The following is an 11,242-nucleotide window of genomic DNA, read 5'->3' on the forward strand; positions in this document are numbered from 1 at the left end:
AGCTTTTTTTCTTTCTGCTTATGTGGTGCTGAGGAATCGAACCCAGGGCCTCATGCATGCAAGGCAAGCATTCTACCACTGAACCACCTTCCCAGCCCCCGAATTGATCATCTTTAAAGTAAAAATAAGCCAGGCACAGAAAGACAAGTGCCACATCATCTCACTTCTAGGTAGAATCTAAGTGACTGATAGGAAAGTTGAGAGTAGATTGGTGCTTACCAGACTGAGAAAGTAGAAGAGAGAAGGGAAGGGAAAAGGTTTGAGCAATGGGCCCTATGTCAGAGGTACACAGGAGTTAGAAGTTCTGGTGTGCTATTGCATAGAAGAATGACTGTAGGAAACTATAGGAAAGATGCAGATTCAAATTGTTTTTGCCATAAAGAAATGGGATACTTGAGGACATATAGGTGTATTTTACCCAATTTGAGTACTATGCAATGCATACATGTACATGTAACAAATATCATGCAATGCCCCATGAATATGTGCAACTTTCATGTATTTCTATGTTAATTAAATTTATAATAACATGTAAAATAACTTCTTATGGTTTGAATTCCTTGCTGAATGGATGTGCGTGCCTAAGGTAAACTCTCTCACCATTTGATCAATTTGAGCATGAACTCATAATCCCTTGATGGGCTGTTTAATGTCAGAGGGAGAATCAGGTAGTTTTATCCACTCTCTGGCTTTTGATTTCATTTATATGAGCTAGAATAAATTTCTTCACCTATTTATGTCTCAGCATCTGTGTTTGTTACAGTTATTTCTGGCTCTCATGTTCTTAGCGTAAGTAGTTATCAGGGCCAAAATCTCTACTTAGGGAAACAATTGCAAGGATGGTTTTATTATGTCTGAGAATGTCAGAGGTTAACATAATGTTGAAATTTTAACTTTCAGTCTCAGGTTGGTTGGCTCAATTCAGGAAATTAGAGATTCTTAAGCATTCACTCTTATCTCCTCCTCAGTTTAATTCAAAGTTTGTTTTAATTATCCCTTGGGATCACTGAAGCTAAACTCTCCATGCTCCTGCACTCATGATTGGCAGATCCTCCAGTCCTTCCAGAATTACATTTGCAGAGTAGAGCAGATCAGTAGAGGCTAATAGCTAGAACTGCAAATGTGGCACAGCTGCAGATCAGGGATGGTTAAAAAAAAAGGCAGTCTTAGATACCTGGTGACATTCTAGGTAGGTAGGTGAGTACATTGTGAGGAACTTTTGAAAAACAAAAAAAAACTTGTCACACAGAACACCTGTGTTCAGTATATATGAAATGCTTATAATAGTGCTTCCTCAACATATTAGATAGTATACAATGTTACCTTTTGTGGTTCTTAAAACATTATTCTCTCAGTCCAGTACAAAAACTGCACATACTAGGAACTCAGTGAATATTGACTCGAGAGAAATCAGTTAAAAGTCCTTTGAAAAATAGTCTTTTAACAATGATTGAAATGTTTTGTTAATGTCAGGTTTTTCAGAGGAAGTGGCAAAGGCCTGCAAACCCTCACATCCGGTTAACATTATGTCATTAATGTGAACTGTCTGTTCAGAGTTTTCACTGCAATTATTTTTCGTGGCAAAACTCTTGGAAATTAGATGATCTATGGAAAATGTGATGATGGGATAAGCATTTATCATTAATATGGCCCTTGCCAATTTCTAAGCCTGAATGGGATTTTGTTTGAGCCAACAGTTAAAAAATTGTTCTATTTTAGAAGTTGTTCAAATAACCAAAGCATCGTTAATTTAGAGAAGAGACTTGCCTCTCTGTTCATCATCATCATCATCATCATCATCATCATCATCATCATCATCACCATTGTATGAATATCTTTGGGCAGATTGTCTGCTTTTGCATTAAGGAGGTGCAGATTCAATTATTTCTTGGGCACATGTTATGTCAGAGAGGCTATATGCTCTAAACTCACTCCTCATTCAACTAAGATAGGACCTCTGTGCTTGAAATTTAGAGAAGGCTATAGAATAAGAAGCAGGCAAGTTGGAGAATTACCAAGATGCCTCCTGACTGCAAGAAGTCTTCAAAGCTACATGTAAATGTGCTCAGGTACTGTCAGTGAGGACTATTTACATCAGAGCTGAAGCACAGCCTGAATGAGTTCAATCAACCATGGAAAATTCATATCCTGAAGACTATAGAGTCAGCCACAGTGACCGGCTGGGGTTATCTTATTGCTTTCCCCAATGAGATCACTTAACAACTGTCACCAGAAATGAGGCTGAATCTCTAGTTTTATGGTCCTAGAATTCCAACTTCTCCATGATGAACAAGACCTACTTAATATATAGCCAGTGCACAATAAGTACTAGAAATGGATAGCCTACTTCTCTGTTTTTGGTAGCTTTATTGCAAGGTTGGAGGTGTCTCACAGTAACTGTATATATGGAAATACTTTAGTTTCTTTCATGTGTGTCACCATGCTCAAGGCATGCTTCAAAGTCACCATTAGCATTTGGAAATAAAGGGCAAGCAATTCTGCACTCTTTATTTCCTGCTGCAGCACTCAGTCTCCTGGCTACAGTAGGAAGAAATATCTATAGTATAAACACCAGTGTAAGAATTTTCATAGGAAATACACACACACACACACACACACACACACACACACACACACACACACACACATATAGTCTATAGTTTATTGTAAATACTTTTTCTTAACAGTTGAAGAACCAATGAAGTGTTCCCTTCTTCTGACAAGAAGATGAGCTTCTTGATGAGTGACACATTCGAGATTGTGTGAGGGTGGTGTTACTTTTCTTTTCCCCCCAGCATTATTATAACAGCTTTCCATAATGTGGTTTATCTAATTTTCACAAGAACCCATTTGTGCGCACTCAGTGGTGGAGGAAATCAAGGTTCAAAAAAAATCAAGATTGTATAATTTTCTTGGACTTCTCACTGAATATATTGGAGTGGTGAATTGAGATCTCTTTGTACTTTTCATACTCCTCATAGTGAATATAGACTGCAAAGAAAGAATGAAAGAGAGGGAGGGAGGGAGGGAGAAGGAGAGAGAGAGAGAGAGAGAGAGAGAGAGAGAGCTTGGCAGAGGCAAAAGAGGGAAGGAAACTAGGACAAAGTAAAAATGGCACTTGATAGCTAGCTAGACAAAACTACAATTCAGAGCAAAGCAATCCCATCAGATTTTCTGTTCCTCATGATTTAATCTGTTGTAGAATCTTGTGGAAAATGTCTGTGGCTGACCCAGGGTGGTTTCCAAAAAAACCCATACATTTTTGAAAATCTAGTGAAACACTCCTGTTGCCCGGTCTTTGGATGAGAGCTGGGCAAAGTTCAGAGAGACAAGACATTCACAAAAATACTTCCTTAACTGCTTGCAGCAGAAACCTTTCACAACTGGAAAATGCAAACTGTTACTGCCAACACCAGATCATTACCTCCTTAATCATAGCTTTCAGGTTCCTTTCCATAAATAGCAAGCTGTTGACATACAAAATACCTTCTGTTTTTCATAGAAAAGCAAGAAAGAAAGGTGTTGGTAAAATATGCAAGCCACCAAAGTAAATGCTAACTTGAGTCAAAATGGCTTGTTCTCCATCTATACTGAATCCAAGAGAATGAAAAAACTAAAGTAGCCAAGACCTCTTATGCTTTTGTTTTTATGTTAAGACACTTGCAACACACAATTAGCATTTCTATTTACTACCCAAGTAATATTCTATATAAAGAAGATTTTAATAATAAGCCTTTGAAAAATGTCTCAATGAAATTTGATCACATTGTCCTTTAGGATAATTCTATGTTAGTGATTTTCAAGGATATATTTATAATTTATTAAAGTTGTTCATAATCTATAAGTTTCACATCTTCCGTTACATGTTATGAGCTTGCTTCTTTACCAGGGTTGAAAACAAAAGTTTACAATGCAATGCCAAGTGTGAGAACTGTTGGACAGTCTCTTGGTGCTGCCATGCAGCTAGCTTCTGATGGCTTCTGACAGTTTCTGTGGGCCTGGTTTGAACATAGCCTCATATCTTTCTTCAAAAGACCACAGATATAAAGATACCTATGATCCTACAAAATAGTTATCTGATACTATGCACATGGTCAACCGTGATGAGAATTTGCAGTATTGAGCAATGCATCCCACAAAACGTGGCATTACATAATTATATATAAGAGTAACCATCTCTGATTGTCAGATAATAATAGGTATCTGAACTGTAAATCTAGAGTGATGTGTGGAGGTATAGGACAGTTCCCTCCTCTCTCCCTCTTTCTACCTGGAAATTCCCACTTGCCATCTTGGGTCATTTCCATGAGAATCTGTGACATCACTGGCTGTGCATTTAGCCTTGAGTGGAATGCCAGGTATACGAATCATACTAGAGGCTTCAGTGAAAGTTCACAGTTCTCATTTATTAAGCATGTATTTCTCTAGATAATGGTGAATGAAAAGTGAACCGTATAAATGATCACATGGCTTTATTCTTGGGAAAAGTACCTAGGATTTCTGTCCCTCCTTTATATAAACAATTAGATCAATAATAATAACAATGAACATAGTAGTTTGTCTCAAATATGATTCTAATCAAGATGAATGTATTATTCTTTTCATACAATATATTACTTCCTGCTATGGTTTGGATATCAAATGCCTTTTTAAGACTCATATTAAAGGATTTGTCCCTAAGGAATATTCAACAGTGGCATTTGGGAAGCAACTGGGCTCTGACTTCATTCATAAATGAATTAATCTCTATGATTTGGCTCCCAGTTTGATGAGCTATCCATTGGTGATGAAAATTTAGGACATGGAATCCTGCCCTTGGGGAATATATCTTCTTCTGGTCTGTGTGTCTGTCTGTCTGTCTATTGCCATCCCCTCCCCCCCCCTCCCCCCACTCCTTTGTGGTCATGAAGTGAGGTGCTCTGCTCCACCATACCCAGTTCACCATGATGTTCTTGGCCCATAAGTGATGCAACCAGAGGAGCACACACGGAAATCTGTAGACCTGTAACCAAACAAATAGCTCTTGAATATTCTACTTTTAATATTCTACTTTTTGGCAATAGTAATTCAATTCTTAGCATTTGCCTTACTTAATAATGTTAACTTCTCCAAAAAATTAACTGCTTTGTTGTTGTTTTCATAAAATAATAACAACAATGACAATTGCTTTTGACTTCAAATAAAACTCAAAAAGGCTTTTTAAAACTTCTGATCTATTTGGGAAAAAACAAGGGAGGGGGTAACAATGTTCAACAAGAAATGTACTCATTACTTTATGTATGTGATTGTAACCCCTCTGTATATCACCTTGACAATAAAATTAAATAATTAAAAAACTTCTGGTCTGTAGATGAAATTCCAAGGCTTTGTAATGTCACATATTTACCACAGTGCTTGGTACAGTTTATATGAACAACCATAATTATAATAAAGTTATGAAATTATATGTATATATTTATAAGTATACTTCTCAGGGAGGATAGTATGTGGTTTTCTCCAGATACTTAAAATATTTCATTGTCTGAGAAAGAAGAATTTTTTTTAAAAATTTTAATTTAAAGAAGAATTTTTGTGTGTGTTAGTAGCAAAATCTAGTGGAATAATTGGGAGAATGAGAAGGAAGGTCTGGGTGAAGCTGGCTCTTTACCTCGAGAAGGTTAGAAAGTCCTTTGATGCCAGCTTCTGGGATGGTGGGCCAGCAGAGTTCCTTCTCCCTATCCCAACCCAGGAATTCCCACTTGCTATTTTAGGTCATTTCCATGAGCATCTATGGGATCACTGTCTGTACATTCCCCCTTGGATGAAGTGATTCAATGTCAGATAATTTTGTTCTGGTTGTAGGAATCATAGAATGTTAACTCTGGAAAGAACCTCATACAGAATCTATTTCAGGGTTTTCAAATTTATAGCAGATGTATCTCCACTCCCTTTCCAGCTCATGGAGAGTTTTCTAATTGGGGACAGCACTCTTTATTTCTGGACCTTCTGAGTTCTTCTTAACATAATACTCTAAGCAATCATCACCAGCAGACTGAAATTAACATGCATGAAGATATTAGTTCTTCAGTCATATCACATGTCCCATAATAATGTATTACCACTGGCAAAATTCAAGCAGCTGGCATTTGATATGTCTACGGATTATGTTTGAGTGCTTTACACTGAATACTATAGAATTTTTGAGATAAGAGGACTTGTTTTTTCCAAACTACAACTATTTGAGTATAAAATATTCCTTTTTTTTGCCTCTGCTCTTATTACATCCTCATTTTTTTCAGAATAAAGAATGAAAAATGCATGGTCTTCAAATCTTTCTTCTACAAAAATCTATAAGGCAGCTAATCTGGGTCCTGAGTAATAAAAAATAAATGTTGATTTTAATTTTTGTTCTATAGGTTACTTTGGGGGAAGGTCATAAGCAATAAAATAGTTATGGACAGGGTCAGGTTAAAGCTAAAAGATCTAGGGTTGAGGATGAGCTTAGCTTAGCTTTTTCCCCTATTGTATTTGACACTTTATAGAAATAGAAAACTGATTTCCTCACTATAGGAAAGAAAACCTGCTCTTCATTGAACAGAGGATTATGAACATGTATTTTCCAGTGTGTATATGTGTGTATGTGTGTGTAGTGTAGTGTGTGTGTATGTGTGTATATGTGTGTGTGTGTGTGTGTGTGTGTGTGTGTGTGTGTGTATGCACGTAAGCCTGTTTGTGTGAGTGTGACTGTGTGAAAGGAAAGCTTCTTTTAGGTGACAATGAGGACAGGCCAGGGTAAGACATGAAAGAAAGTGCATTTCTACCCTTGGTGCCATTAATTAAAGAACATGGATGTGTCTTTGAGGTCATACAATGTATAAACTTTGTCATCTATTTTTCCAGTTGAGTCTATGGAGAAAAACTGGAGAAATATAGAGTATTAAAGAGACCAAGTAGAGATCACACTTAAAGTTTTGACACAGGATATCTTTTTTTTTGTATTATTTTTCTTGTGAAAAAGGTCAGTGCAAGGAAGGCAAACCACATAGCTCTCGTCCTGCCTTCTTTAGCATATGCTGTAGATAAACTGGCTGAAACCCCATCCTCCTCTCTCATTACATTGGCCCCATTTGGAAATACGAAAGTTAAAGACATAAATTAGGAAATAAACCAGTATTACATGGAAACATATTTATTGGCTGAATAATAAAGCTTAGTTAAGGAGTTATTAAAATAAGAATTACCTCTTTGAAGTACACATTTTTAATAAGCAATAAAGAAGCAACCCCCCCCCCCATGAGCAATAATACTATGAAACCTAAATCATAGGCATTTGGGAGGTGTTTTCAAAAATCTGTTCCCTTGTAACTGACAGATGACAAGGCACTAGACATGCAACATGAGACATAACAAATGAACATATCCACAAGAGTTGGTAGCCACCACAAGAGCTTAGATTTCATATATGCAGCCACTGTAACTAAGACAAACCCCGGAGAACCTATTCTGCAAACTTCCCTGCAATGAATGATTTGAAAATACTTTGTACAAAAAGCAAAAGCAACTCACCGATCATGGTTAATAAATAAGAAAGAAAATGAGAAAATAAAACAAGCAACTTGCAATGGGCTGGCACGCAAGCAGAGCAAGACCTGGGACCTCAGCTGAAAATCAGACACTTGAGCTTTTATAACCCAAGAGAGAAGACTTCTTAAGAGTGGAATGGAGTTGTACATCATGCTCTAAGGGTATTTCCACATAATCTGCAGGAGGAGAAACTTGAATCAGTGTCTACCTAAAAAATGCATCCTGTGAGACGTGACTGAAACAAGTTACCTCTGCAGACCATCAAACCTCCCAGGAAAGACAGGAGGCGTGCCTTGATAACTACTCTTTCCGAGTGCTCAAATCATAACAACCTCTTACATATTGTACAAAACTCATAACAACCTCGTACATATTGTACAAAACGAAAACACAAATCAGTACCACTCAGACCCTCAACTTTTTCTTTTCTTTCCTTTTTTCCCAAGATAATCTCAGATTTCATTCTCAAAGTGCAAATCTGGACATTAAAAAAAAGGAGGTGGAGGTCTGGTCGAAGGGAAAACTTAGCCTCGTTCTCTGCCCTTCACTTTTTACAACAGGAGACTGATTTGGTTCCTTCTGCCTCCCATCGGTGCCTTGGGAATTATACTTTCAGATAGTCGTTCTTCAGCCGACCTAGCCTGGTCCCATGGCTCCTGATGGTAAGGGCCAGCAGCTCGTATTTGTCTCTGAGCCCGGTAGAGATGTCTAGTGTTTCCTTCAGCAGGGATCTGGTGTGGACCAGCATCCCCAAGAAATCCTCATTGAGCCTGTTCTCCTGCCGGCTGTCCTGCTCCTGGCCCTGCTTGAACTTGCTTTCCAGCTCAGTGAGGGACTTGTCAGAGTTGGAGTAGGCATCTCCAATCTGGTGGGACTCCCGCCGGAGGTACTTGCCATAGCTCTCTTCCCCATCCAGGTCGTAGGAGATGCTCTTGCTGATGCCCTCCAGGACCCGCCCAGCATCCTCCACCTGGCGACCCAGCACGGTGAACTCCTCTCGGAGAGTGAGACTCAGCAAGCTGCTGTCCTGGCCTCCTTCCCCCTGCGAGCAGCGCCGGCGGTCACTCACCCTGAAGAGCAGCTGGCACTTCTCTGGGTCGTCATTTTCCTCGTAGTCCCCATCCGGAACGAAGTAATGGTGTAGCGTCCCATTGGACATTTCTGGGTAGAGAGGGCCATCAAAATAACCCTGACATAGGTAGCAGAAGAAAGCTATCCAGAGCAACTTTAGAAACATCATTCTGGAAATTCAGGATGACCAGAGAGACTCTCCCTCTCCAGGAGAAGACTTATTTATTTTTCCCCCGGCCAGGAACAAGCAAAACAGTCCCTTGAGGTTTCAATACCACCTTCCCCAAACAGAGTCCTCCTCAATCCCAAGTGGCTGGCTGCACCCGGGTCCCTGCTCCCCAGCAGACTTCATGGGGCTCTGTGCAACAGAGCCTGGGTAGCACAGCCCCGCAGCAAAGCAGGAGGATGCACCTCGCAGCTGTCTTTGCCTTTGGCCCTTTGCTCTGGGGCTGGAACTGCCTGGCTCTCTCTCAGTCCGTCTCAGCTCGGAGGGGCCGGGAGGGGGGGCTCACTCATCCAGGAATCTGGCAGATGGTTGTCTCTCTCGTACACTTTTGGGAGTTCCCTCTTGCTCCTGGGAGATGGAGCTTGTGGCAAAAAGAGCAAGGCGCTTTTGCTTGCTTTCTGATACGGTTTCAACCCCTGGACTGGGAGGGAGGGGATATGGAGCTTTTGCTTTGGCTAAAGATATCCTGAGGATCTTTGGGCTCTCAAGTTACAGCTGTTTTCCTCTCTTGGAAGTCTGGGAACAACTTTGGAAAGAAACCTCTCACCAGGTCTCTGTTATTAAAGGCACAGGGTTTCTTTTTAAAGATTGGAAGTGGGAGAAGCTGCAAAATAGAATTTAGCGTGAAGGGGGGAAATTTCCACACACAAAAAGGCTCATCTACTGTTAAGGCATTAAGGGAGAGGGAAAGGTTGTTTTACCTGTTTAAGTAAATAGCAGTTAGTTTGGATTTGCGGAGTGTGCCTATTTTTATTTTTAAAAAGTTTCCCTTTAGAGGCAAATTTAACGTGTCAGAAAGGGTACTTTTGTTTGGATATGATTGGTTAATAAATATATGAAATTTTATGGAAACAATAGAAATATGGGGAGTGGATTAATGCATAGTTGTAATAGGCTCAAGATTAAAAATTAAAAAGAATTAGCTTGGTTGCTTAATTTTAAAAAAAAGGACAATTGACACTACTGCCTAATTTTATGAAAAACTATCCATACTTAGCTCCTGTATTGAGTCTTTAGCCTTATCTTTTACAGCTGTTGCTTTTTCTGAGCTACTTACAAGCTTTTGACATGTTCAGTGTTTCAGAGTTATCTAAATTTTCCAGAAAGAAAGGGCAGAATGTAAAGCGAGTTGTTAGTCATGGGCATTGTAGGAAGGCTATTAAAGCACAGCACAAGATCTTTTCTTTAATTTGATTTAGAAAAGAACCTTTTTTCTGCCAGCCAGTTTTAAATTCTGATTTCTGAACTTATTGACACATGAGGCAAGCCTAAAAGCCATTTGTTCAAGTTTTTGTTGAATATTTGTTGTGATCAAGCTCTGTTTTAGGTATAAACAGCAGTGAGCAGCAATGGAAAAAATCTATGCCCTCCTAGAGTTTTCATTCTAGGAAATGAAAGGAAATTAATAGCATAAAAATAAAACAAGCAGAATAGATTGCATAATGCACAGTGATGTGAAGAAAAGAAATTAGGGAATAGATAAGAAAGCAAGCCCATGCCATAATTACAGTTCCACGGGTAATTTCTTTTTTTCTTTGATAGGATTGCTCATGTAGACTTGTCAGCTTCCAAAGCTGTCTCCCTCCAAGTCACAAAGGGGATTAAGTCATTCAGTGACAGTGTGACAGTCTCCTGCCACACTTTCATTGATATACACAGCCCCAGTTTTTGGGCAGACAGTGAGAAGTCCAGTTAAATGGTTAAATAACTATTTCATGGATACGGTATCACATGCATAGATCTTTTGAGGCATGTTGGCTGCACATTTTAAGCAGGATATTTGATATCCTGAAAACATAGAGCATACTTTTTACTTATGGAAGAAACTTCACAGGAATTTTCTTAGTGTTTGTTCATGCTAGAAGACCAAGGCTAAGTTTTACTCTATTTCAGAGGAAGACTAGAACCTGCTGTAGATGAGAGGCTGGACTGTTGGACTCACAAGTCACATTGGCTCATTTCTTGTCCCCTTAGACATTAACAACAGATGAATTCAAGCTGTTTTCTTGGACAAAGAAAAGAAGAGGAATTTGTTCCACTACTTGAGTAATTCCTCCTTGACTTACAAACAAATTCAATTAAACAAATTTTGTATTAAGCACTTTTGCTTGCTCCTATTTACTTAAGGGGGAGTTAGTTAGCTTATAGTTACAAAGGTGGGTAATAAAAAAACTTCAGAAGCTGCTTCTTGAGAGTTAGGCACACAGAAACACAAAGCCATGAGAAAAGAAGTCAGGAGTATTTACTTTCTTCTTGCAATGATCTCATCTGAAGATACAAATCTCACACCATATATAGCAAAGGAATTAGTTTGTACAAGTGGATCAGATTTAAGTCTGAGTGGAGGCAAAGGGAACTCACATAAAGTCTAGGATTAGAATT

At 38.9% G+C, this 11,242-nt stretch overlaps 1 protein-coding gene across 1 annotated transcript; it reads right to left on the minus strand.

Annotated features, from left to right (window-relative positions):
• Nucleotides 1-7,156: 7,156 nt before the first annotated feature.
• On the minus strand, nucleotides 7,157-9,347 carry Fibin (fin bud initiation factor homolog). The gene has a single exon (XM_042691486.1). It carries the CDS (start codon nucleotides 8,801-8,803, stop codon nucleotides 8,168-8,170), a length of 636 nt encoding a protein of 211 aa, XP_042547420.1. The 5' UTR covers nucleotides 8,804-9,347; the 3' UTR covers nucleotides 7,157-8,167.
• Between the last annotated feature and the right edge of the window lie 1,895 nt (nucleotides 9,348-11,242).

The sequence above is a fragment of the Dipodomys spectabilis genome, unplaced genomic scaffold (assembly GCF_019054845.1).
Source record: "Dipodomys spectabilis isolate Male_0828 unplaced genomic scaffold, ASM1905484v1 ptg000145l, whole genome shotgun sequence".
Taxonomy (NCBI): Eukaryota; Metazoa; Chordata; class Mammalia; order Rodentia; family Heteromyidae; genus Dipodomys; species Dipodomys spectabilis.

Excerpts from the sequence above, each read along its gene's own strand:
- Fibin (XM_042691486.1), bottom strand. The coding sequence starts at position 8,803 with ATGATGTTTCTAAAGTTGCTCTGGATAGCTTTCTTCTGCTACCTATGT.